The sequence below is a fragment of the Dunckerocampus dactyliophorus genome, chromosome 3, assembly GCF_027744805.1.
Source record: "Dunckerocampus dactyliophorus isolate RoL2022-P2 chromosome 3, RoL_Ddac_1.1, whole genome shotgun sequence".
NCBI classification, from domain to species: domain Eukaryota; kingdom Metazoa; phylum Chordata; class Actinopteri; order Syngnathiformes; family Syngnathidae; genus Dunckerocampus; species Dunckerocampus dactyliophorus.
The window spans coordinates 14,920,169-14,948,075 of NC_072821.1; the positions used below are offsets into that span (position 1 = coordinate 14,920,169).

The 27,907-nt window shown below is 41.0% G+C and overlaps 1 protein-coding gene across 2 annotated transcripts; it reads left to right on the forward strand.

The window, feature by feature from the left end:
• Window positions 1-564: 564 nt before the first annotated feature.
• Window positions 565-27,402, forward strand: trim66 (tripartite motif containing 66). 2 transcript variants are annotated; one of them, XM_054771526.1, is made up of 18 exons: window positions 565-794; window positions 5,228-5,437; window positions 11,174-11,369; window positions 14,559-14,688; window positions 14,974-15,090; window positions 15,823-15,937; window positions 16,164-16,310; window positions 17,275-17,392; window positions 18,030-18,847; window positions 20,661-20,867; window positions 21,041-21,170; window positions 21,262-21,337; window positions 21,415-21,583; window positions 21,957-22,801; window positions 22,877-23,000; window positions 23,079-23,153; window positions 24,565-24,717; window positions 24,800-27,402. In XM_054771526.1, exons 2-18 carry the CDS (start codon window positions 5,429-5,431, stop codon window positions 25,034-25,036), a joined length of 3,666 nt encoding a protein of 1,221 aa, XP_054627501.1. In that variant the 5' UTR covers window positions 565-794; window positions 5,228-5,428; the 3' UTR covers window positions 25,037-27,402. The 2 variants fall into 2 exon arrangements, with proteins under 2 accessions (XP_054627501.1, XP_054627502.1); XM_054771527.1 differs by having other exon boundaries at window positions 565-790.
• The last annotated feature ends 505 nt before the right edge of the window (window positions 27,403-27,907 follow it).

The following is a 27,907-nucleotide window of genomic DNA, read 5'->3' on the forward strand; positions in this document are numbered from 1 at the left end:
AAGACTGAATCATCAGTTGAATATTGCAGCTTTTTATTTCTTTGCCATATTTAGTAATAATCTACAGGTAATTCACTATTTAATGTATTTCTTATACCTAATTGTTAGCGTAGTCTTAATTTATTTTTAATAATATTTATTAACAAAGTGTTTTATTTACTTTTGATTTAAGACTCAATTTTGCTCTACTTATGTATGCTTGTTTGGAACGACAACAAAATAAATGTAATGAGTGTTATAATCACTTAAGACTTTGTAATAATTTTCATTTCTGATTGACACTGTCAGAAAGTACTGTTTATGAGTGCAACTAGGTTTATTCCTATAGCTGAAGTGGTATGTACTGAAATGTATTTGTAATATGTTGCTCCTCTATAGTACGTAAACTACAACAACAACAAACATATTGTTAAATTAATACCGTTACTCACAGTGCCTATGAGCGTTATTGTCTTCATAAAGGTACAGTTATCGATACAACTCTCCCAACAGCTGTGTGACCAGTAAATATGGAATATGTATGAACATCTCGCGATGAACCGCGAGAATTTAAGCGCCCAAATTTGGCCGGGCCAAAGAGCGACATCCGATGGCGGTGACCGACACTCTGGAGATGCTGAGAGCAATGTAAAGCCAAATAAAGAAAGCAGGGAGCTGACAAAAAAGAAGGAACATGTAGAATATGTAAACAGATCCGCCTAGTGGAGAGGCGAACACTGGACTGACACGAGCGGCAGGAGAAGAGCGTTTCAGCGGGACTAGGGGAGCTTCACATCGCCTGACGTACCTAGTAGGTAGGATGTTTACTTTAGTGTGTGTGCACTCATTAGGACTCTGACACTGTTGTGTTTTCTAAACATTCACGGTAGACTTTGTGTTTCTGGTGGGTTTTCTTGAGGGGTGGTTGTGTAGTTTTTTTTTTAGGACTGCGCCACGGTGCCATGATAGGTGCGTCATCTCATGCGCACTTTGTCAAAATCTGCTCCTGATGCTTGATGCTTGATGCTCAAGCTGCGGGCGCTGGATGGATGCGGGGGCGGGGCTTGTGTCGTCTTGGTTGACAGGCCTGCCGCTGTTGGTTGCGGGAGAGAAGTGACACTTTAGTGCACAGGTGTAACATGTCACAATGACAAGACGTGCAAATTTCCCGGATTGAAAGTGTGACTCACTGTGAACGACAAGATGCATGTTTCACATAGATGCTTGTTAGGCATTGCACATCACAGTGTACATTTAAAGTCTTCGCTAAAATGCATAAAAAATTGGGGGATAAAATGGAAACAACAAAAACACAACGCTATTTTTTTTTTTATCAAAACAGGAACAATTCCACTGGATTTTCTCAGAGTACTCCGGCTTCCTCCCACAGTCAAGAAACGTGCAGGCAAACATGCAAGACAAGGCTTTGTGTTGTTATAAGTTGTTATTTTTATTATTATGTTCGGTCTGAGTGTGAGTGTGAACGATTGTTTGTCGATTGTTTGTCCTGTGATTGACTGTTGACCAGTCCAGGATGTACCCCACCTCTCACCTAAAGTTGGATGGGATAAGCTCCACTGCCACCAGTCACCCTGATCAGGATAAGCAGCAGAAAATGAATGAAATAATTGTCAGGCACTTACCAGGAAAACCACACTCTCTTCTGATGGAAATGTTATGATTAAAAAAAGTAGAAAGTGAAAAACAGAAAACACTCTGATTCTTCATAAACTTCAACTGCAATACAGTTTTAACTATCTACTCCATGCAGCAACATGGATCAACAGAATCTATGCTGGGATTCTCTGTCCTCTTTTCCTGGCCACTTGTTGCTAGGCGGAGTTCAGGAGGCTGCTTCAATGGCAAAACATGGACTGGTGATGCTGGACAGAAAGCTAGGAGCAGGAAGTCAGACACACACAGACTAAGGAAACCAATAACGATGAGCGAGTACACCACTACCTGTATCTGGATGTGTTCACCCATCGAAATTAGCTGTATCGTATCTTTTAAGTCTGAAATTGACATGGATTGCTCAGAAGTTGCTATATTTATTAGGGATGTCCCGATCCACATTTTTTGGCTTTCGATCTGATCCGATTTTTTTATAGTCTTGCCGATGTGAACCGATCCAATACGATCTTTTTTTTTGTTTGTTTGTTTTTTTTTAATAATAATAATCTTTTGTTACAAACATTAATTTGTGGAATTGAATGTGGTTATGAAAACAGCTCTTCGAGCATTCAAAATAAATCAACCAAAGTATTGCTGAGTGTACTTTTTTATTACACAGCATGACCAACAATATTGTTTGGCTTTTGGAACAAACTTCTGTGAGTCAGGTCTCTAATCCAATAAAAGATCCAATAAACGTCCATCCAATAAAAGATAAAACTGGAAAAAATGGGTGTGCAAAGTACTTTTAAGGTAGGACTAATCATTTGACATGGTTATAGATCAATTTGTGGTGTGATTTAGAATATATGACATTTTTTTAACAAACTCTCTTAGGGCTGCCCGGCACAGTGGAGGGGGGTCCATCATGACCTGGGGTGCTTTTTCATTCAGTGGAACACTGGAGCTTCAGGTAGTGCAGGGTCGTCAAACGGCGGATGCTTATGTGCAGATGTTGCAGCGTGCATCCCTCATGACTGAGGGCCCTCGTCTGTGTGGTAGCAGCTGGGTTTTTCAACAGGACAACGCTGCAGTTCACAATGCTCGCTTGACCAAGGACTTCTTCAGGGAGAATAACATCACTCTTTTGGACCATCCTGCATGTTCCCCTCATTTAAATCCCATAGAGAACATTTGGGGATGGATGGCAAGGGAAGTTTATAAAAATGGCCATCAGTTCCAGACAGTTGATGCCCTTTGTGAAGCCATCTTCACCACTTGGAGCAATGTTCCCTCTAGCCTCCTGGAAACACTCGCATCAAGCATGCCCAAAGCAACTTTTGAAGTGATTAACAAGAACGGTGGAGCTACTCATTACTGAGTCCTACTGAGAACATTTTTTTTTCTTGTTTGGAGAGTCTTTTGTTATTTTTTGAGCGAGGGTCTTAAACTTTTGATCAGGTGATAAACAGCCTAGTTCAGTTGAATTGTTGTTTTCAATAAATTACTTTGTAAAATGCTTTTTGTCTCACTCCCCCTTCTTGCTTTTGCATATTGTAGCTCTACTTAAAACCTCATTACGATCCAAATGTGCAAAATGCAAATTCTAGCAATTTTTCAACTGGTCTTAAGATTTTGATCAGGAGGTAATGTAAGATATTTTAATTACACCCTTATTTTTATAATTTTATTATAATTTTATTATTATTATTATTATTTTTTATTTTACACCCACCTTTTATTTTTACTCATTTACCTTTGTCTTTCAATATTTTTGTCTAATAATGGGCTCCACACACTGGAGGCGACTGCGATTAGTGAAACTCATCACCAGCCTGTAGCAAACTCACGGAATTATGAATCACGGTTTTGATTGGCTGACATGTCAGATTTGTAGGGAATTTGGAGCTATCAAAGCCAGAGGAGGAAAAGCGGCCGGTGTTGATCGTGTACTAGTGCTGGATAATTGGTAGTACCGGATCTTTCTATTATTGAAGATAAACTCCGTGTAAATTTATGTAAACTTACCTGATATGTTTACTCTGGCGCCAACAAGTTCCCATGCCGCTGCTTTTTTCTTTATATCTCGATATTCTTTCTCTATATCCCGGGAAATCTGACACGGCAAGTATTATGTTTTTCCTTCATGTTGACCTGCGAGAGCACACTGAATCCGTCTGTTCATTGGTCAGGTCAGTGAAACTCAGGCTGAATCAGTCCTAGTCCGGGTGAAAAGTTGAACAGTTTTCAACTTTCTGGGATTGCGTCGCAAGCCAGCGTGTGCACGATGACATGCACAAGCACACCATTTAACATGCACAAATTTCACGTGTCAATTGGCAGGACAATGACTCGCAGTAATTGCCCTGTCGTGCAGGTTCCATTGAAAATGCATGGACTTGAGGTGACGTCGCCTCCCTTGTGGGGAGCCCACAATACGTCACAGTCAACCACGAAACAGCGATCATTTATTCATTAATTTTTTAAAAAACGAGCGAGGGGGAACTGCAATATTGCAATGGACCACTGTAGTGCAAAAAGTACATCTTTTTTAGTAAACATCTATTCTTTAATGCTACAATCAATCAATTAATCGGCCGCGCCCTGTCATTAATTTCTCAGAAAAACACCAAATGACCTCCATTTTATTAGCAAAAAATAAGTGGTATCATCGCGTCCATCGGCCAACTTTTGGCCGATTATCGATTATTTTCTAATGGCTGTAACTGGTCAATGAAATCAATGAATCCGTCGGGCCCTACTCATCACTGTCATTCTGCATGGACATTACTGTGAAAAGTGTGATCTTGAGAGTGGGCCCACTGTGCAGATTGTGTAATTGCGCCAATCTTTGATACGCTGCTTCATGTAACCGTGCATAGATTAGAGGCTATGAGGAACAAGCATGTTTAGTTCCAGTGTGCACTGACTAATTGTGTTTCAAATTGGGTCTTTGGGTGCACTGTGGGGAGTGAGTATGCTCTGAGCTCCCCACTGAAGCACCCAAGGATGTGAAATTCACCGCATTTGTAGGTCAGGCTGCTGCAGAGGTTGTTGTCAGGCAGACTAATAACAGCTTCAGAGTGCATGACAGTTTGGGCAATGTTAGATTTTAAAGCCAGGCAGTATTTCGCCCATTACTACAGAGTCTAAATTAGTGTCTTCATTAGGTCTCGTTGCACTCTGACATGCTGCCATATAGTTTTAATTGATTTCAGAATTTTAGTGGGGGTTGCAGGATGAGTGTTACCTGGTCCCATATGGAGCTTATCAGAGCCTGACCTGGTTTTGATGAGCCACGTTAGCTCCTCTGGGCCCTGTCCTCTGTTCATGCTGACAAAGGGATGTGGAGGAAGGCTACAGCCACCTCAGTCTTGTCCAAAACGTCCTTCCCTGCTGGAAAACAAATGTTCCTTCTTGTAGGTCACTTGGTTTTACTTTCCTCCATTTTGCAAAAAGGAGCTTCCGGGCATATTTTGGCCTACAAAAAAATAATTATCTCATCTCCCTAATTCCCAATTATTATGCACAGGCTTATTTAAGGAAAAGGAGGAGAGTTTCCCAATTTGTGTGTGCGGTACAATCAGGGAAGAATTTGAATGTGACGCTCTCTCCTCTCTCTCCTCCGTTGCAGTGAGGGGGTCCTGAACATCGGAAGAAGTAGCGAGGGAGAATGCGCCGTGAGGCTGTCATGTAAGTCATCTCCTAAGGGGCCAGCTCTCGGCGTACACCGCTTCCTGCCTCAGGTAGAAGTGTTCAGTGTTCCTGCTGCCGAGGCGCCAGGCGGCACACGCTCCTCTACTAGAAGGAGACGCAGCTTTGCAACAGCACAGAAATGGAGAAGGTAAGATTGTTGCTGATTTATTCTGTTGTAGTGTTTGACAAATTTGGGCAAAGTGGACACTTCTACTATTTTTCTTTTCTAAAATTAGTATCTTGAAAGGGTATACAGTACAGTTCTTATCCTGTTAAAACTTCCGCTTAAGTTAAATCCATTTGGGACTAAAAACTGTTCTTTGAGTAAGAGTGAAATTTGTTTAGGAGCACAGACCTTATTTTCCTCTTTGTGTAAGAATCAGTATTATACAAGAGTTTATGTTTGAGGTATTTATGTTCCTTCGAGGGAGTTTTTCCTTGCCTCTGTCTCCAAAGTGCTTCAGTTGGTTTTCTTCAGTGTGTGAGCACTGTAAAAACTAAGGCAGCGTATCTATTATAGTAACTTCATTAAATACATCCTTACAAAATGAAACATTTCAATATATTGATTTAAATGAAACTACTATATTGAGAACTTTAAAATTATGAGTTGTATTCATATTTATTACTTAACAAAAAAAAGTCTAGTTGAAGAAACTTGATAAAAATTACTTGGATAACTTAGGCCTTGTCCACACGGGAACGTTCTTGGGATTTTTTTTTTTGGCGGGTTGAAAAAAAAGTTGCGTCCGCACTGTGCCGGATTACTAAATAATTGCAATCAGACAGGAACGGATAACTCAGTGAAAATGAAGCTGTGAACTGACATGCAGACGGAACCACGTGACACACCAAACCATAGAAGAAGAAAGAACGCATGCGCATAAGTCCGTCATCCTCCGCTTTCCAAGGTTCGTCTAGACCTATGACAAAGTGGAAGTACATGTGCGTCATTTTGGGAGTATAAGACAAGAAAATACCAGCAGAATGTCGACTAGGGTGAGTCATGACACTCAAAATACTTGGATATTATGTTGGATTGTCATCAAAGCTCACTTCTTGTCACGTGACGGAAACGGGTCGCTGATGTCATCGTTTTTAAAAAGTAGCAGATTGCTAGTCCATACGGAAATGACGAGCCCACTCTGGAAGCTGTTTTCAAAACATACCATTTCAGGAAACCCAGAACGCCGTTTCCGTGTGGACGAGAGGCTGAAATGATAAAATACTTTGCCGTTTTTACCTGAAAATGTTTTTGTGTGGATAGCCTCTTAATTTTCCACCTTGACCGAATTCCTGAGGTCTCCTCCCCCCAATCACTGAACATGAGTGGGCAAATTTGAAGCTGAACGCAAACTGATATTTTCAAGTGAGTATCTTTTAATTTATAAATACATTTTGCAAAGTAAAGTTACGTGAAGTTAGCATCTTATGATGGATATATATTAGAACATACAAATAGCCTAGTGGTAAGTACTTCTATACTAGATGAGAAAGCTAATGCTAATCTTTAGGGTTTAGCACTCCATATGTCCAGCTAGTTTGTCACAGTACTAATACAAAAATAACATTTCTTTTGACAATTCCTCTAAAGGGCTTTCATTGTGTTGTAGTGATCATTGTACTGCTAAAATGATGGATATAGTACCATCAAGGAGAAGAACTCCGGGAGCCACAATCAGACAGATTCAGATTAAACAGTTATGTTAACTTTATGGTACTGAGCCTTTCTTGTTGCATACCTTTGGTAAATTTTGTTAGATCCTTTTTCTCTTTCCTTAACAGAACAATACAGTTGAAGTCCACCGAGAAGTAGCTGTTCTCTGCCTGGTTGTCTGCCTTGGGGACCAAAGGACATTTTTATGGCATTCACTGTGAGTACTGTAAGTACAAGAAATGAGTACATACAAAGTACCTCTTTCTCCACCAGCTCTACAGTAAGGCGTTCAAGTAGTCATGGTGCTCTTGTATTGGATACAGTGTTGACAAAAGTGAGTGCAGTTTTGGAAGGTCTAAGGTGTGAATGGGGAGCAGGTTTGTTAAATTTGGTGTTATCGCTATCACACTTTTTAATCCTCGTCACAGAAAGTTCAACATGGCACCTCATGGCAAAGAGCTCTCTGAAGATGTGAAACAAAGGGCTGTTGCTCTACATAAAGATGTTCTAGGCTATAAGAAGGTTGCCAACACCCTGAAAGTGAGCTGCAACACGGTGGCCAGCACCATACTGTACAGCGCTTTAACAGGTCACCTTTCACTCAGAACAGGCCTCGCTGTGGTCAACTTATTTTAAGGCGATAGTAATTTTACACTGTTATACAAGTTGTGCACTGACTACTTTACATTGTCACATCAAACACATCAAAGTGTTTTTTCTTTATTGCTGTCCCATGAAAAGATATGATGAAGTATTCGCAGAAAATTGAGGGGTGTACTCACTTTTATGAGGTACTGTATCACTAGATTGAAAAGTGAGTTTATAAAGACACACCCTGCAAACAATAGCAAAAAAATGTATACGCACTTTGTTATTGCAGCCCATTATATTATAAACAGAATTCAAGAGTGACAAAAAATTCCAAGTCAGCATATTCTAAACATTGTTATCTCTTTGTTGCTTTCCAAGGACAAAGAAGAGCTAGAAGCAGTAGTGCAAAGACAAGTGATGAAACTTGCCATCATCAGTACCAGTGCACCAAAGGACCAGACGCCAGGATGGCAACCATCATAATTGAGGACATAAAAATTCCAATGGGCAAGGATATCCCAACATGCTGTGCCTTGCTGATGCTCTGAATCCGGACTATTGTAGGGAACTTAAATATACCTTTGAAGTTTTTAAAAAGTTGTTGCTTGAACTTGATGGACTGAAAATCAGTGCAACAATAATAAGTTTCAAGAATATTATGGTTTAAAAGGGTGCTTTTTCAGACTAGGCACCTGCAAAACTGTTAAGTGTAATGTTGGGGACTCCAGGGACAGCAAGGCGTCATCCACTGGCATTGAGGTGAGAAGGAAATGGAAGGCTGGAAAAGCAGTGGAGCTGGGAGAGTCACGCCTGAGACAATGGACCACTGGTCCACCGTGGGCACCGTGGCCTTGGGGTACTTTCCAAAGACCCTGGTCAGCCAGGCCCGTGGCAAGGAAAGACACCTGGGAAGAGTGTTTTGAGGAAGCCAATGAGAGGAAACGCGCTTAGTACCAGCAATTGGTACTGAGTATTGGAGTGCAGGGAGGGAGGCTGGAGAACCTTCTATGAGCCTGTAGAAGTAGAGGCTGTAGAGGTTTTGCGGGTCATTCACTTTGCAAAGCCCTTAGTCATTTGGGCATCATAGGGGCGGCCAAGAAGAGGGCCATCCAATCCGTGAGCAAAGCCACAGAGAAGGCCACAAGGTGGCTTTGGATTAAGAGGGCTGACCCGTGGACAGCTACAGCTACATCCATGAGATGTTTCCTGTACAAAAGTAATTGGATCAACTTAATTTTTAAGCACAATAAACTTTAAAAAAGTGATTAAAATGTCCATCTGTTAGCCCATGCAAGTTTAAATTCCTCTTGACGGAACAGAAAACGATAATTCTTCCAATTCAATTTAGGTTGTCCATTGAACATAATTTCTGAACATGTTGCCATCCATCCATCCATCCATTTTCTATACCGCTTCTCCTCTTTAGGGTCGCGGAGGCATGCTGGAGCCTATCCCAGCTGACTTCGGGTGACAGGCGGGGTACACCCTGGACTGGTCGCCAGCCAATCACAGTGAACATGTTGCCATTACTTAAAAATATTGATGCAAATCGTTACATTTTTTTTGGCGAGGCAGTGTATTATTTCCTGAAATCACTTCTGTTCTGCCTGACATGCATGATTGTAGACTACCACAGTGTAGCTCAACAATTGTGTATGATACTGTACGTGTGTATATGTACTGTAAAAGTTGTTCGACAATCAGGTTCCAGTAATAGGGTAAGCTTAAGTTAAGATGTTAACCGTCTTCTGATGGACATCTCCAGTCAAATTAGCCCTTGGCCTGTTTTCATTTTTTTTTTATGACTGTTTGTGGCGCCCCCTATAGGTTGTGCAGAAAATACTTTAAATGTTCTAATGTTGTGACATCTCTGATACTTCAGAACAACTACTAATTGTTTAAATATGTATTTTGGAAAAAGCTGTTACTAAGATAGTCCATGAGGGCAAAGAAAAGTTCAGGAAACAACGAAGAAACGCAGAGCCTGTCACTGTAGTTGAGTGGAGCCGGGTATGCAGTTTACACTGCAGTTTACAGTGAAAAACAATCACAATTTATACTAAAATCAAATGTAATACATTGTTGGACACCATAAATATACCGCCAAATCACATTGGCACATACCTGCATCTGCCTGACTCAAAGGCGGCCACAAAGGTGCCACTGTACCGTGGTTCTTCTGAAGTTCAGAGGATAACGCCAGCAGAAATGATGTGCAACATCCAGCAATTTTACAAGTGACCCCACGTAAACCTTACGCAATGTATGTAGCGCCACAGGCGTACACGTCATATCCGTTCATGTATACTATACATCAATAAATGGAAATACAGATACAAGAAAACATATAAAACAAAACATTAAATTGTTCTCTTGGAGATGAATAAGGTATCTATCTATCCATCTAACAGTGACTACCGAAAATAAATGACTGGATGTAGACGTTCTTCTTCTTGTTCTTCTTGTTCAGGTGCATACTGCCGCCTCCTGTACCGGAATGTAGACACGTTATGCACTTTTGCAGTGCACTTTTGTAGTAACAAGCTTCCATCATAGAACATACATGAAGAAATGAAATTGATGCCGCTTTCATGTTAAAAGCAATGGATTTGAGGATAAGTGGCATAGAAGATGGCTGAATGGATGGCAATGTTTTTGGCTGTCAAGACAAAGAAACATGGCTGCTTCGCGTAGGACTACTGCCAGTTGAAGACCATTACCATGCTGCTATATGACCACGGTGCTCAGAAACACCCCACCTCGTCTCTGTTCCTCATCAGCTTGCAAATTTTCCTGCACCGCCACAGCATTTCTCCCAAACATGCTCCCCCTCCTTCATCTCACTTTCGCCACCCGCTTCAGTCCACCTTCTCCGCCTTCCCACAACGAGAGAGCCCAGAACGTGTGTGACAAAGAAATTAGGACGCTGTTCAATTCTGACACGGAAGAGGGTAGTCTGTTGTTATCCACTGTATGTTACATGCACTATTCGGCACTGTTTTTAACTAGCTGTGTACTGTTCTGCACTGTTAATTAGCAGTGTTGCACCACTGTCTGGAACACACCGTTTATTAAAAGTTTAAAAAATCTTTCTGTGTAACGTCTTTCTGTGCACAAAATATCCCATTTTATGACGTGCACACCTGCGACTTATACACGGGTGTGACTTATACAAGAACAAATCTGTTTTTTCCTCTAAACACACTTGTACACCAGAATTTAGGGTATACATTTTTCAACTTATTTATGACAAGTGCTATTGGCCAGCGGTGCCGTATAAAAGGTAAAAGTCAGGAAAATTCCAAGGTCCCTTGACTGCCAGGGAGCCCAAAAAAATAGTAATTAATTGGGGGGGCAGTGTGATTTTTTTCCATGGGACCCAGAATTCCTGGCTGCACCCCTGCTACAGGCTAAATTAGATATGAAAAAATGAATCATCAAATCACCTTAATTAATAAACACCCCAATTGTCACATATGTGGTAAAATGGGAAGAATGAGATCACACTTTTGATCCAAATGAAACAGTGACCTGTGTTGAGTGCATCAAAATCTTCATGAATTCCAACGTCAGCCTATATTCTCCAAAACATGTCATGATATTGATTCAAGGTGTTTTTTTTTTTTTTTTTATTAGAGTTGCTCAGAGTGCTCAGAGACAACGCTAGCACAGAGCTTGTGCACATTGTGCAACAAGTGGTTGTGTTACCAGTGCACAGATGTGCACCAGCACCCAAGAGCGCCAGTGATGTCCCAATACACAGACCTGCATGACCAGCAGAGGCCAGAGCTGCAGCAGAGAGGCTCAGGCTCCCTTCCTACAACTGGGCCAGGCAAGAATGCTTTGCTTTATATGTGTTATCACTCCTCTTTTCTTTCCTGGCTGCTGTGTAACTTCCCTGTTTGTGTTGCCTTTTATCATCTTTTTCTCCTTGACGCTATGGTTTTTGGTCCTCAGATAGTGGCCCCCTGCTGTAATGGACATCGTGTCTCTAGTAATCACTGGGTGCATCTTCCACATCATCGAATAAACGCCTGTGCACAGGTCCATTTTATAACCTCAGTGTCTAGAGCGCAGCGGCTATTAGGGGAGGCAGAAAAACAAAAAACGAATAATAACAAAGTAAATAACATTTTTCCATTAACTGTATGATAAATGTATTTTCTGTATGATTGCAATAATTTTTTACATTTTAGTGTAAAAACCACTTAATTTGCAGATTTCCTGATAAAATACAGGGAAGAAACCTAAAGTGAGGCTACTGGGAGCATAGCTTCTCGGCTTAGTGCGCAAGCCCCGCCTACCGTCTGAGTGCACACTGTGTTGGCTCATAGCACCTGCCAGTTTCTGTTTGTCAGCATAGATATAAAACCAATAATACAATGTTGTAGAAACATGTATTATACACCATGACTTCCTACAGCCTGTGTAATGTCTTTAATGTGTGTAAGTGTGACGTCATTATTTTTGCTAATCAGACAATAAAATACATATAAATGTCACACGGAAGACAATTGTGCATCCTGAGGGGGTGGGGCATTTGTGAGCTGGAATGTGCTTGCCCGTGACGTCCTTTCACAGAGGAAAAGCCAGCATTTTTTTGTTGTTTTAAAATCAAATCCATGAAATATATTGTTATGCTCTGCTGAAGTCATATAGGCATGCAGTGTACAGTATTACACTTAAAAACGTGCACTTACACAACAGCACGTCTTGTCAAAGCATCTAAGGACGCTGGAAAATGTTGAGTGAATCGACTTGTGAAAAAGCGCCCTCTGCTGGAGTCGTGTTTCCCCTACAGATAGCACCATAAAACTACTTTATATTTAAGTTATCGTAAAAAAAAAATGAATTATTTACCATTTAAAGCAGGGAAAAGAATTTCCAAGCAAATGCGGAACCACAAATAGGCTGGGATCCACTGTAAATGTGCTGAATCCCTGATGAGTGCCATTTTTCTTAGTTCATGTAAATGTTATAAACTGTTTTCAAAGCAATCCTCTGTGTTGATAAGCAGATATCAGTCTTTCTACCTCCACTGAATGCCTTTCTAGCTACCCTGTTACAGCCACAGTTTTGTAAACTACACTTTTATTTTTTTACTGTTTCCACCCTGGTTGCATAAGCAAATAGTAAAGAGGGTGATGTCGTAGCAGCAGTACAGTGGGTAAAATTACTATTCTTAAAGTAACAATTCTGTAAGAAACACTCTCTGCTATTGAGTAAATAAATTACCCATGCCACTATTGGACAAAATATTGTATGCCTTTTAGTAATATATGTAGTTATATAGTAGATAATGGTTCCTGGATTCCTATTTTAATCACACCTTTATTTAAACATGTGTCCCAGATTTCTAAAGAGGCTATAAGGCGTCATTTATTTGCTAATATTAGCGTGTTGCTATTTAAAGAATAGCAGCAACTTCTGTAGCCCTCTATTTTGTGCGCTACGCTGCTTTATTGCAAAGCCTTACTGCCGGTTTGTGTGGCGTGAGAAGAGCTGACAGACAGGATGTGGTCAGTCACATTGGCTTTATACTCACTGAATGATGCTGCGCTTGTAAGCCACATAAGTGTGACCAGCGGGTCGGCCGAGGTAAGGCGGCCAGTAGAGAGCAGTAAGGCTGCGTTCATCAGCTGCCATGTTAGCTGTTGAGTTGGCCAACAATCCTCACGCTGACCTATTTCCAAGTGTTTGAAAGATATTTTGGAGTGCAGCTGGCTGCTGCATCAAAGAAGCCATTTGACAGCATGTAATATTGTTTGTCACTCAGATCTCTCTTAAATAGTTTTGAGTGCAAACTTAAATTGCAGCCTCATTTCATGCAATTGCATGGTCTTTGTAGCAGAGTATAGTGGGAGGCTTAGCTATTGTCTGATGCAACGTGATTGTAAACACATGCCTCCACGTTATTAGCTGCGGTCCCCATTTTGACAGAACACGCTTTCAAATGATCTTGGAAATTGAAAGTCTGTTTTATGGGGTGCTCCAACAGTAAAGACTTGAATTGCCAATATCAGATTCCCAAAAATCTATTTGGTTTATATCTAGACCAAGTCAAATATTTTGGTGGCCAAGTCTGCTCAACATAAAGCAGCATTTGGTTCCAAATGTAATCTCCTTGCAAAATCTTATTACCATGGTGACATCACCATGACATCATTATTTGCTGTAAACAATGATCATTCTACAACCAACAGATTAAAAACTTCAAAATAGTTGCCTGACAACCTGGAAATACATTCACCAGTGACTTCATCACCTGAACAATCTAATTAGATCCAATACAAAAGCTGTATAGAAAATAAGCGCATATTAGTAGAATGTAGCACCCTAGCGCAGACCTCCACCAAGGACAAAAAATAATACAAGCACAAAAAAGGATTTAAATGTGGGGCAACGATGTTCCACCCCCAGCTCTGTAGGTGGTGGTAATGCACATTGTAGTCAAATGATTTTCCATTTTGATGAAGTAAGTTCAGTTTGATGAAGTGGTTGACAACCGTCAAAGCAAGTATGCCATGGATAAATAAAAAAAAATCAGCTCCTCTGGCTTCTCTCCTTTGTCCCACATAACATCCTCATCGGTTATGCTGTTTTGGTGTAATCATGTACAAAAACAATTCAATAAACCCACATTCATGAATACCTCATTCTTCAGCTTGTTTGAGGTATTCATTTAACAATGTGTTTAATATTATTATTTTATTTTGCAGTGGTGTAAAACTGCACTGCATGTTTGCATTATTTTCCCTCTTGTGTAGGCTGTTAAATTAACACCTGACCGTTTAAATCAAAACTACGGTAAGCATAATAATCTTTGTAAAGCTATCCTGTGTATCCTGTATATAGGATCTAATTAAATTGTGAAGGTGTACCTAATGAAGCGGCCATTTATAGTGCATCCACAAATCCTGCAGACGCTTGGCCTCTCGGGCTGTGAGCATGACTCACCTGTCGACTGGTTGCTAATTGCCACCATCCTCATTCTGCTACCTTATTTTTATTTTTTTTTTAGGCGCAGGGTCGTATCCTTGTTCCCTCCTCATGTGCCACTCACATGGACAGCAGCCCCTGGAGCTGTTTTGTGAGTCATGTGACCTCCTGTGCTGCAGCAGCTGTCACCTGTCCTCACACAAAACCCACAGGTCAGTCCTCACACACACAAACATACACTTAGTACAAGGGCACAGCAAAGAAGGGCTCGGCACAGGTTAAAAACTTCCCTGTCACTTTTATCATCAGTATCTGCATAAACACTCCCTTGGCCCATCTAATATATCCATTAAGTATGCACAAGCTTTTGTTTTTGGTCACGATACAGTCTAGTAGTTGGCTATAAGGTCACCCGCACCCAGGAGAAACACCATGCCTTCTGGCTTTGTTTATTAATGAACTTCCTGCTGTAAATCGTGCACCTGTCGTGTGTGCAGGGTGGTGCAGATTGGGAAGGCTCTCCAGGATCAGCGGTGGTTGTTTGAAAGCCTGATGGTACAGGTGGAAGAGAGGAGGTCTGCAGTGGAGAACAACGCGAAGCAGATAGAAGATAGGTTGTTCGTATAAATAATAAAGTCCTGCCTGAAAACAACAATATTTTAAAATAAATAGCAAACGCATGCATTCATTTACACTCCCCAGACACTTCATGAAGTAGGCCTTCACAAATCTAATGAGACCCAATACAAAAGCTGTATCACAAATTCTGCTTTTAGATAGATAATAATATCCGGTCTTGATTCAGAGATGTATTTGTTTGGCAGTATTTTAGTATTTGTGGTTCCTTGAGTAGCTGTTAAGATTTTTTTTTTATCTAAAATAACAATTATAAAAATAATAATAGTACATAATATAATTCAATGTTTTTTTTCAGTTTAATATTTCACTATTATAGAATTATGTACAGTTATAGAAAGAAATATAATATAAATATTTAAACAACGAATACAAATATAGACTAAATAAAATGTGTTTTCTGTAAAATACAATAAAAACATTAGAAACACCTTTCAGAATGATGCAGTGCAGTTCACCAGTACCACTTCAGTACACCACTGCAAACCACAACCACTATAATAAACATTTAGTCAAATGAATACCTCCCTGGCGGTGCCTGGGCATTAAAACTCAGCATTAATGTCTTGATAGCTTTGCTATTGCACAAAATGTCATTATATTCTGCAGGTCTACTTATGGTGTGGCATATGAATTTATATTACAATCTTTTGCAAGTTTTTTTTTGCCTGCCAGATGAGATGTATTTTCTTCTTTCTGTCTTTTTGTAGGGTTCATGGAGTCAAGATTGCACACCGGAAGGCGGAAAACCAGATTAAAATGGCAAAGATGATTATGATGAATGAGCTTAACAAACGAGCTAACCTATTAATAGAGCAACTAGAGGTAATTACTTTTCCTCTTTCTTTCCTTTTTATCTCTCAGCCAGCCAGTGGATGTAAATGCAAAGAATCAGTAAAGTGTAATCAGTCCTGGAAGCAAGCAAACGAGAGCCCATAACGATCTTCCAAAGCAGCTTAAACTGCGAAATATAGGAGGGGAGGAGCCGGAGCCAGAGAGTGGCTCTCAGTGTGTCGCATGAGACTGGATATATGACATTGTTTCTCTGCAGAAAATCTCTGAGGACTTTCAGCAGCGTCTGGAGGACCAGCTGCAGGGGGCGATAGAGACATGTGGCCAGCTGGACCATGTGCAGAAATTCATCAATTGGGCTACAACCCACCATTGCAGGGGCCCTGTGCTCTTCAGCAGGAGAATGGTACACAGTCCATATATGTCCACTGTTAGTGGGAAGAAGTCTGCAAAACATGCACAATTAAAATAGTTTACATTCAACTCATTCAATCCCAGCCATTTTTCAAAAGACAACCCCTTCAGTAACCGGCCATGTTAGACGATTTTGACTGATCTTTCAAGGCACACAGAATGTTGTCTTCTATGGCTATATAAACATGGAACCTACCAAACGAAATATTAAACTCCCGTCTTTCTACCTTAGTTCATAATTTAGTAATCAGCAGCAGAACATAGGTACGTTTCAGGGAAATATCAGTTCCCGATTAGAAAAGGGAGAAAACCAGCTTTTTGTGAAAAGATAAATTTCAAGCATAACTTTCACTTTGACACAAATGTTTTTTGCTTTTGTGACAGCTCAAATATCCAAACTATACCAACATAAACAACACAAACAAGGGGTTGTTCTACATCCAAATAACATTTTATTTTTACAAATATAACACCATCAACTATTTACAGTTTTCACATTTGGAACTGAACTATGTGTGTGAACGCGCGTGCGCAGGTGTGTGTGCGTGAGCATCCATTAAAATGTCCCTACAATGCGTAACCTTCTGTACGCTACACTCCTCCACGCTCTCTCACTTCCTCCTTCCTGTCATGTGTGTTTTTTCCATCCACATCAGTGGTTGCCCAAACCTTTTTTTAGGATACTGCAACAGTGTGCTTCTGCCATAAATCTCATCACGGATGCAAACGCACCCTTTCCCTCCAATCATTCATGGTTCATTTCAGTACAGAATGCATTTTGGTTTCCGTTGTAAATATTCAGAAAATAACTATAACATCTGATATTGTATATACTTTACAGTATATACAGTGAGGATGAAGTTCTCAAATGTTTTCTGATATACTGTACATGTATTACTAACCAGCTCATGAAAGACGTATTTGTCTTCTGATATTACTCTTTATTGGTCTTTTAGATTTCTCTGCAAATCCAACAGTTGCTTGACTCATCACTGCAGTCTGATACTTGGAGTCCTGTCAAAATCAAGTTCAACTGGGATGCAAGCTACTGGACCAAGCAGATGTCTTCATTAGGTAAAACAAGTATTCCATATTACACATTACTCACCAACCCAAATAAGAATACGGTCCTTGGATCCACAGAAAGGACTTTATCTTAGTTTTATTTTATGTGAGCTGTTCTTTTCATCTTACAATTTGGTTTTATGTTTACTTATTTTTGTTAACTTTAAGAATGATTGCATGGATTATGACACATACAATTACAAATCAACACTGAACATAAGATGACTCCTCTTTTTCAGACTTGTTCTTGGAAAAATATTTTTTTAAGAAAAAAAAAGTTACTTCTTAACTGCTCAATAATTGTTTGATGACACTGTAGTTTGTAGGTATAAGACAACCCATCTTTTTTTCAAGACGTCTTTTATTCGGGTCAATATAGTACTTTTACATGATTTACTTTTCCGTCTTTCTAGAAATGGCCTGTTTGGCTAAAATGTCTTTACAAATAGGGGTATACTGCCATCAGTTGCTTTGGCATGCACGTGCAGCCTGCAACCAGTTTTTCTTGTGGCCTAACACCATTGAGTTGTTGCGGATGGAGATTTTTTTTTTTTTTTAATCCTGCAGTAAGAACCATAAAAAAAGATGTGTGGCCTGAATGTGGAAGCTAATATTTATGTCCTACTCTCATATTGTCACTGTGCAGGCCAGCTGACTGTAGAGGGTGGAAGCTGTCTCTACCCTCAGGGCTTGGCCTGCTCCACTGTTCTCAGGCCCCAGCCTATCACATGCTTGGCTCTGCCGCCCATTTGCCATAGAGGACGAGATTCAGCCTGCGGGTACCAGATGTGCTGTGAGCCCCAGGTGTGTTGCCTGCATGGCATCTCTTCTCAGTCAGACCTGGACAAGAGCCAGCTAGGCGCTCCACTCTACAACTCAAGCTATGTTCCCCCTGCCGTTGTCCCTACTTCTCGGGTGCCGAGTCAGCAGTTGCAGAGGTGTTGGGACTCAAACGACTCCTCTGCCTTGCAAACATCTTCACAATGCCCTTCGCCTTCAACTGTCCCCATCAAGGGACCCATCCAGATTAATTGTGGTCATGCACCACAAGCAAGTGCATCCCAGTCTCTGCCTGAATCTCATCTCTATCACCATCACCAGAGAGGTTCTGTTCCAGTCAGCCATAGCCAGCTGAGTGCAGACCACCAGAGGTCACGCCAGAGCCAAATCCATGACATGTGTCCGCGCAAATTATCAAGCAGCACAACTGTGCAGGAGGTGCTCGGTGATGCAGCTGTTGACCAAGACGTCACGGCTGAGGAGAGCTGGGAGGAGCAATGCAGAGTGGAGGAGAGTTGTGAACAAAGAGCCGTTGCTGAACACGAGGAGCCTCTGCCCAACAGAAGCCAGCCAAGTCCTGTTCAAGACCAACGGAACTCCCAGGATGCTCCAGAAGGAGAGCAGAGAAAAGAGCAGCAAAGGGCCAGCCCTGGACAGACACTACGAGGTCAAACAAATACCCGGGTGAGAGAAAGTGTTACCAATAACGAAATAATTTAACATGTGATCTCTGCTGGGAATTACATTTCATTAATAACACCAATCACTACATGAATAAGGTAAAAAAAATAGCACATTTAAATATTAATAACAGGCATATTCATTAGACAGTCCATTTCATACATCTACATAATGCTCCGTGTTGTACTCATTCAATTCAATTTCCTTGTCAACAGGCAAAGGCAGAAGGACACAAAGAAAATGCTATTTAGGCAACAATCAAGCTAAACCCAACCTAAATAAGAAATATCGATTTGGCAGCCAGGCGATCTCTAATTTACTTGGCTGACATAATGTAAGAGATGCAAGATGATTCCATTTTAATTAAAATCTGCAAAGGCCTGAAACTAAAAACACACTGTTTAGTTTATTGCCAGAATGATCACTTCCCACAGCTGACAGCTCGCCTGAAAACAGATGGTACATCAGAGAATAGCTTCTGCTTTTATGAAGAAAGGATGACTGGAAAACAGAGTTTCACATTTCACTGCAAAGCATCTAAGAATCTAGGAGAGAAGTATCTTTTTACTGCCAGTATAACATAATTGCTCCCCCTAAAAATTCGGGTGATGCTTGATCACAAACACAGAGATTCATTGTTTCTGCATCATAGCCGGCAAACATGACATAAAACCACTTGAGCGTAATCATTTATGTACTTAACCTGCCATTAATGAGCCGCTGAGGGAATAGTGGGAATATCATTCCGCTGTGTTAGTACCCTGCGATATATTCCTACATTCTCCATCATTTTCCAAAAGGATTAGAGTCTATTCTGCAGCACAGTCACAAGCTTTTATACGTCTCCTGAAGAAGCACGGATCAGGTTTAAATCGCGTGACACTCTGACGGCCTGACCTCAATATGGAAAGAAGGAACGTGTAAAAAAAAAAAAAAAAAGTGTGAAATGCTTCCAACAGTTGAAGAAACACCTTAGGTTTTAAATAATCCGTAATAAACTCATTTGCATTGTAAGAAAGAAGAGAAATGAAGAAAAAGGATGCCACAGCTTGAGAAAAATAAAGAAAAACATTTTTGTAACATACAAGTCATGTTGAACGACAAAATTAATTCATTTTAGTTCCTATGGTGAGAGAGTAAACAGAGCCTCAAATGAGCAGAAGTCTAACAAGTGAAAAAAAATCAGGCTTTCAGGAAGCAGGGGAGGCCCCAACCGTACCGTTCTGAGGGGAGACTCACTACGCTATGCTGGTCTATGTGATATTTGTGCCGGTATACCACTCAGATAGCATTACTGCTAAGATTACTGTTGAGTTGTGTGCAGTGCTTGTACAAACTTGTGCCACACACTAAAATGATCAAAAAATGTTTATTTCAATACATGATGTTATGAAGTTAAGTAGGCATCTACCACTTAAAAATACTGCCTTTAGATTTTGACCATGTCTTACAGTTGCTTCTATTCCTTTGAATTTGACGTAAATTACACTTCGCCACAGTAGGGGGTGTCCAGGAGCAAAAGCAAAACTAAATCAAATTTGCTTCCTTCTGCTTTGATAATAGGAAAACACTGCACTTTGAATGGGTCATTTACATGTTATATTTGGTGCTTTTATTGCATCAACAACAGTAATATATGCCTCTGTGTTTCTGACAAACCACATACTTTGAATTCACTATAATAGGCTCTGAGTGATGTTTTTGTTCATGATGTACGCATCCTACCCGTCCGGGGTTCAGTGCGTGAACAAGTGCATCCACGCATGTGGCACAGTTTGAAACACTCTTCAGTTGTGCATGTCTGTGTTCCGTACAGAGATCCACATCCCTGGAGGTGTCTGTGACAGCCAACAATTGTGGCTCTGATGTGCAGCTGTGCAGGCTCAGCCCGAGTTCAGTGTGTACAAGTGGGAAGCAGCGTTCCCAGAGCATCCCTGCCGAGCTAACAGCATCACCTGGTGGCTCTTATTCTGAAAGGCCAACAGGATCTACTCACAGCCCTGAAGCTGAAGCTGCAAATATGGTAACGAGGAAGATAAAAGCGGTTGTGCCTCTCATCACGTACGATTTCTGTGGCAAATGGCCCGTCCATGATTAAATTCAATGAGGGTCATGTGATATGCAAGCACACAACTACAGGTCAAAATGTATGAAATCTTTCAACATACTTTGTAATGGCGATTGTTATGTCTTTAGTATGCCAGTGCAGACCCCAGGCAGAGAAGAGCTTCAGATGGTGTGCTTTGCATTGTCAAGGAAACCTCAGCCGACATCGTCGTTACCAGGAGCCGTCAGTTTCCGTCGCTGTCCTATAAAACAGAGCCAGGTGCTGTGCGGTGACTTTTCAACGTGCAATCACTTCCTCCACTGAATAAGATGCAAAGATTGTGACTAGATGCTTATCATCTCTTTCTTAGATCCTTCTTATGTAAATGATGAGGCTCGTTATGATTCCAAGGAAAAATGCATCGTTTCAAGAAACAGTCACAACAGGTAGGCGTGTGTAAATAGTGATGATTTTTTGGAAAACGGGGAGTATTTGAGTTGTATCATTTGTTGTTCCTCTGAAGCTGCAGAGATGCTGAACGAGACTCTGGAAGAGCCAGAGTTCCAGTAGTTTGCCTAGAGCGCCTGAAAGTTCTCATCTCTCAACTTCCTCCACATGGACGACGGCAGAGTGACCCTTTGCCCGCAAGCACGACGGACAAGAGGGAAACTTTGCTGCATGCAACACAAAAGGTATGTTGAATACTGCAGAAAAAACTATTTGATCCCACAGGGACAAATTATTTATTTTAAGGACGACTCGTTCTCTACGTTGATTTGTTGGGTTCAGTTCCTGGCAACACCCAGCCACTGGGATCTCAAAGGCTGGGCAAGACCTTGTAGGTTTGCAGCAGGAAGGTCATCTGACATAAGAACTGAGCCATAAAAATCATGTGAATTAGAAACTTGCTGTGGTGACCAGTGATGGAAGAAGCCACAGCAAAAGAAGATTGTTGTTGTTGTAATAATACATTTAATGTAAGACATTGTTTTTCTTCTGATTCCCTTTCGATCCAAATGTCTGAAGTAGACCTGATTGATTGTGTTAATGTTCTTTTCCTAATAGGGGGTGTCTAGAGGCCCTGAGACCACAAAGACCCAGTCAGTTGCAGTGTCCCTTTGTACAGACAAACATCACTTGCTCACAGCTGACAGTGAGTGGGATCCTTGTGCACGGGCTAGCTCTCCTAAAGCATCCATGCTGACATCTGCTGACCCTCAGCACAGTCACTCTACACTTGATCTTGACTCTGACTCTGATCCCAGGTCAGTCTCAGAAGAAGCTGTTGTCTTTCAAATCGACTCGCAACTCGACTCGGATACATCACCAGAGTTTTCATCTGAGGCTGAACTGGACGGTCCAGGCAAGGAGAATCAAGCTCTGACATGCTGCGAAGGAACTGGCTTTGTGGGGGATTCTGAGCCTAGTCTTGAATGTGATGTAGACCCGGAATCAGCTTTGGAAGCTGGATCAGATGACGGTCATGGAGGACGGGATGTTGATGCAGAGTCAGGTGCTGCAGACACAGAATCAGATGCCCAACCAGAATTTGACCCCATAGTCCAGGCAGAAACAGACTCAGATCTTATGTCTGATCAACATCTGGACTCTCAAGGCTCTGTGGAGTCTGAACTTGACATAGAGTCGGAGCACGAACAGACAACTGATGACCCACAACCTCTCCGCTCGGACTTAGAAGAAGAGTCCCCAATTGGACCTGGTCAGAGGCCACTTCTGATTGCAAACCCTGTCTTGCCAAGGAGGGCAGAAGAAGTCGAGGAGAACACAGAAATTGAGAGCGAAGACTTCTGTGCGGTGTGTCTGATTGGCGGGGAGCTTTTATGCTGCGATCATTGTCCAAAGGTGTTCCATCTGTCGTGTCACATCCCACCTCTGATACGGTTCCCTACGTAAGTGACTAATTCTTACTGTCACTGATCAACCCTTGATCTTTTAACCATGTGTTTATTTGTTGTCCTGTTAAGAGGTGACTGGCTGTGCAGCCTGTGTAGAGATGTTGTGCAGCCAGAGGTTGAGTATGACTGCGAGAGCAGAAGAACATCAGGCGAGCACACATCAGTTCATGGCTTGTCTGCGTGTGATCAGAGAGTAAGTGATTGATTTTGCTCGCTTTTCTGAAGGCTTAATTTGTAACAAGTCTTTTTATTTTTGGTCTACTTTTTGCAGAAATGTGAGAGACTAACCCTCCTGATCCTCAGTAACATGCTGAGTGCTCCCTTCCATGAGCCTGTCAGTCCACTTGTGAGTGTTTTTCATGTTTTCTCATGGAGTACAAGTCAATGGCCGGTTCTGTGTTGAAAAACTATGGAGGGTCCCCAACCACCCGGTTCAGCCACGTCCATGGACAGGGGTTGTTTACCATACTGATATACAGTGGGGCCTTGGTTAACGTCCACTCCAATTAGCGCGTTTTTCGGTTAACATCCAAAATTTTTGCTGAGCTTTTGCCTTGGCTTGTGTTTGCCTGCTTGCGTAGTGTCTAAAATACACCTTGGATGGATAACTTGCTTTGAAATGAGAAATAAAGTAGGAATGGTAAAGTGTCAAGCAGACATTCAAGTATTTATTTTTGACCACAAAAAATGCTTGTAATAGTTTAGAAGAACTGCATGCAGTACAATTTCAAAATGAAAGAACAAATACATTGAGAAGGAAAAAGGTGAAGTGCGATATTGACACATTGGGTTATTGGGACATCCTTGGGTTATGAACGAGCCCGTTGCTACACTGTGATGTGAAGTCGAGTTGGATCTTGTACCCAAATGAACTCCTAAATCACTCACACTTGAATACATTAATGAGAAGAATGTAATATAGATAGTATAATATAAATCTAAATATATAAATACAAGAAATAAATGAAACAGGAATAAAAAAGGAGAATTCCTGACCATTACTCAGCTTATTGGGAGGAGGGAGTAGAAACAGCCACAGTGCAGCTTAATTATTATTGTCACTTTCATACAAGCACAGCCTTACAATCTTTATCCTTAATGATGGTTGTGATAGTCGATCATTTACTACTATACTGTAAGAGCTGCCAATATTGGTGAGTGTTTCTCCTCTCTCAGAGCTATAATAAGTTCCATGGTGATGGCTTTTCTTTTGCATGGCGTGTTTCCACCAGAATAGCCTGTCTTACGGTACTCTTGGGAGACATAATGAAGTGCAAAGAGATAAATAAGCAACGCTGTCCACTTCGTGCAGCTTTGAATGAGGCACACACTGTATTCATCCATGATGCGGGAGACGAGTGCACACTTGATCCTTGCACGAGTCCAGTGTTTATGGACCAAAATTAAGTTTTTAATTAATTTATGAGAGCGCTTATGTCACCACAAAGGGCCAAAACTCACAACGCCATAACCCGAGGACCACCTGTACAAAGAAATCAATTTTACTCTTATGTCACATTGGGGTTAATGTTGGGTGAACACGATCACGTCGCTCGCCGCATCCACGCTAACGAGCCAAACCAAACCATGTGTTCGTTGTGCCGGTCTGTAGCCTCAGAAAAGGTTCTTTTCCTCGAGGCAACAAAGTAAAACCGGTTTGGCTTAACAAGACACACAGCCTTGGAGGTTTAAATATTATGATGAACTTTGGATAATGACAAGGGCAAAATGTCAAATGCTGTTGCTTCCTTGTGTAGGCTCGTCATTACTATCAAATCATCAAGAAACCCATTGACCTGTCTGTGATCCGAGCCAAACTCAGCAAGAGGAGCACACAACATTACAACTCACCTGACCAGTTTGTGGCTGACATCTATCTCATGTTCCACAACTGTGCAAAGTTCAACTATGTAAGTTGTAAGCGCTACAAACTTCTGTGTTCATTCACTTAATGATTGCTGTGATCATTATGTTGCATCTGTCTTGACCCAGCCTGATTCGGAGGTGGCGCAAGCAGGCCGCAGCCTAGAGGCCTTTTTTGCCACCAAGCTGGAAGAAGTTTTCCCAGGCAGAGTTTTCCCAGTGCTTGAGATGGACAGTGATAGTGATGAGTATGACGAGGCCTACCGAGCAGCAGACGGTGGATTCCCCTGGCCAGAGAGGAGGGAGCAGTGCCACAGGAAAAGGAAGAGAAGACAGTCGCTTAAGTCGAGAAGACACCACTTCTAACTTGTTTTTTAAGTTGGATATTTTTGTTGACGGATGTTTGTGTTTTTATGAGGCTCTGCTGCCTCTTGCCCAAGATTTGGGATGGGATCTGCGTAAGGATTGCATGTTCTCCCTGTGCTTGCATGGGTTCTCCCCGGGTACTCCGGCTTTCTCCCACAGTCCGAAAACATTTATGTTGGGATAACTGAAGGCCGTAGGTGAATGATTGTCTATCTCTGTGCCATCTCTGTGATTTGACTGATCAGTACGCTGTCGCTCACCGTTATGCCCCTTTTCCACTGCATGGTACCCACTCAGACTACCAAGGCTCTACGCACAATTGTAGCGTTTCTACAACTACCAGGTAATAGTAGGTACTGTTGTAGATGTTCTATATAGTAGGTGTTCCAGGCATGCAAGTCCAACTGTATGGGTGAAGTAAACTACTGCTGGGTACTCATTGGTCAAACAGACTTGTCAACGTCACATCACTCTAATACTTTAGGCTGCATGGCTAGAAATGACAAAAATACACACACAGTAACTTTAGTTTACCCCGTTGTTGTGCCTTAGCTTTCCACGCTTCAGATTATACTCTACAGTCTCCACTTTGTTGCAGTGGCCCACCTTGCTGTCCTCGATCTCCTCTTAAATAATGTGTCTCTTCGTCATAGCCAACAGCCACATTCTCCTCTATTGTTGTTTGTTAGTCTCTTGTCTTGATGTGTTTCATGCATTGTGGTTGTTGCAGTTTTCCACAACTACTAACATGGTACTACTGTATTGTGGAATGGAAAACCAACCTCCTTAAAATAAGGAGTGTAGCCTGAGTAGAGCCAGTACTGCGCAGAGGAGAACGGGCATAAGTCAGCTGGGATAGGCTTCAGCTTTGGGGTGAACACGGTAAGACGTATAACAACAGATGGAAGTAACAAGACCACTCGAGACTGCAGATTTACACATGAAATATTGGTCACTTGCGAAGTAATCGAGAGGCTTCAAAGAGATGGGATTTTTTTTTTTAATGTGATGGGACAATCCTTGGGAGAATACCTACTGATCCTAACATATACAGTAGATATAGTAACTATAACAAATGTACCAGGAGGTTACACTAATAAAAAAAACATCAACATAAGGTTGCAGTCTGCAATAAAATCATAGTACTGCCGTGCGATGGCAGGCAATATAGCAACAGCTAAACTGACATGGAACGCTGAGGACACAATAGGCAAAAAGCAAACATTTACTGTATAGTTAGTTTTACGACATGTTAAAAGATGTATTTTAAAGCACAATTGTAACTACATATCATAGTTTGCCCCTGGATGCACTAAAAATCACCTGCCTATATCTACCTGGCGTGATACTTTGAGGTTTGCTTTTATGTACAAGAATGCTGCAGTTGTATGTTTGCAAAAACGTGTCTTCAGAGTGAACAGCTTATCTTTCATTCATTACAGCACTTTGATATATCGCATTTACTGCCTGAAGAAATGCCCGCCATGATGTAAGTGTACTTGTAAAACTGTAAGCAACGTTGTCTTATTCAGATTGCCAGTTACAGTACTTGTTTTAATAATTACTTAATGATTGTAAGCAACTGTCAGAAATGTTTTTGGTGTTGTTGTGTATATAGCCGTCAGTCTTCTGTTGACCAGAACACAGTTGATTATGAGTTATTTGTAGCATACTATGCTCAGTGGTATACAAATTCTATAAAGTATATTTACTCAAATGGTGGCCTGCGCTCTAATCAACGGCCCAATTACGTTATGGACCCCAATATAAGACGGACCTGCCTATAGGATGACCAATCTTTTTAGAAAATAGATGGCTATATTTGTGGTAAATCATTTTGTAATATATAATTATTTAGTATTATAAACATGTATTGTACAGTTAAACAGCCTCCACAATAAAGACTGGATCCTCTCTGTAGTTGAGTAAAAAGCCACTATATGAGGAAATATGATTTTATTAGTAATGCGTTTAAATATTAAGTTGTTGTCTTCTGTATTCAAATGTTTTGGTTTCTTCTGTTGCAGAAAAAAAAGGTTTGCCCAGTGACCTAAGTATCTCAGGCCCAGGATAAGTTACTGATTTTGTTCAATACTGATGAGCAGTAACACTAAATGTGTATGTCACTCTCTGGTGCATTTCCATGTTTTACACAAGTCATTAGTAACTGTAGTGCATTTACTTTTTATGTGTTAACTGTAATAGATGCAGCTTTACACTATATACCTGTATTACAAAATATTACCAGTGTGCTCCATCAGTATTAGTAGCCTACTGTATATAAAAGTGAAAGTGACATGTTTACTCTTGTATGAAGACATGGTACAAGCTATGACAATACTAATGCTTGGGCCTAATTACCATCACCAGTTTTGGATGTTTATTTTTATCTTATAAAAAAAAAGTGAGCCATAAACGCGCATATCAACAATAAAAAAGAGAAAAATAATGTCAGCTGGGGCAATCTTTAAGATCAGTTCATGTCTTGCTACAGGCTCCACAGGAACAAGTCAGAGGCGCTTTATGAGCAGATAGGGTCAGCGGGAATCCTGCTAAATTTCATTGTTCTGACCTTTCAGTCTGTAGAGTCGCAGAGTACAGAATAATTAGACATTGCTGCAACATTTGGTAAGCAGAAGAAAAGCACTAATGGCACAGAGAGAGAAAAATGATTCCTGACAAGTGAAGCATTCCGTGAAATCAAGGATACTTTAGCGTTTGTGGCTCTTTAGGAAAATCGTGCATGATCAGTTATTATATTTGACGTGCTGACATGTTTGTGCAATTCATCAAGATGGTCCCATCAAAATAATTTTGTAAAACAAATATAAGCCTCTGAAATGCACACATAACACAGGCCAATATCCCCCT

Excerpts from the sequence above, each read along its gene's own strand:
- trim66 (XM_054771526.1), top strand. Across the intron at positions 16,311-17,274 it reads TGCTCTTCAGCAGGAGAATG|ATTTCTCTGCAAATCCAACA; the intron begins GTACACAGTCCA and ends TTGGTCTTTTAG. Across the intron at positions 23,154-24,564 it reads ATGAGCCTGTCAGTCCACTT|GCTCGTCATTACTATCAAAT; the intron begins GTGAGTGTTTTT and ends TTCCTTGTGTAG.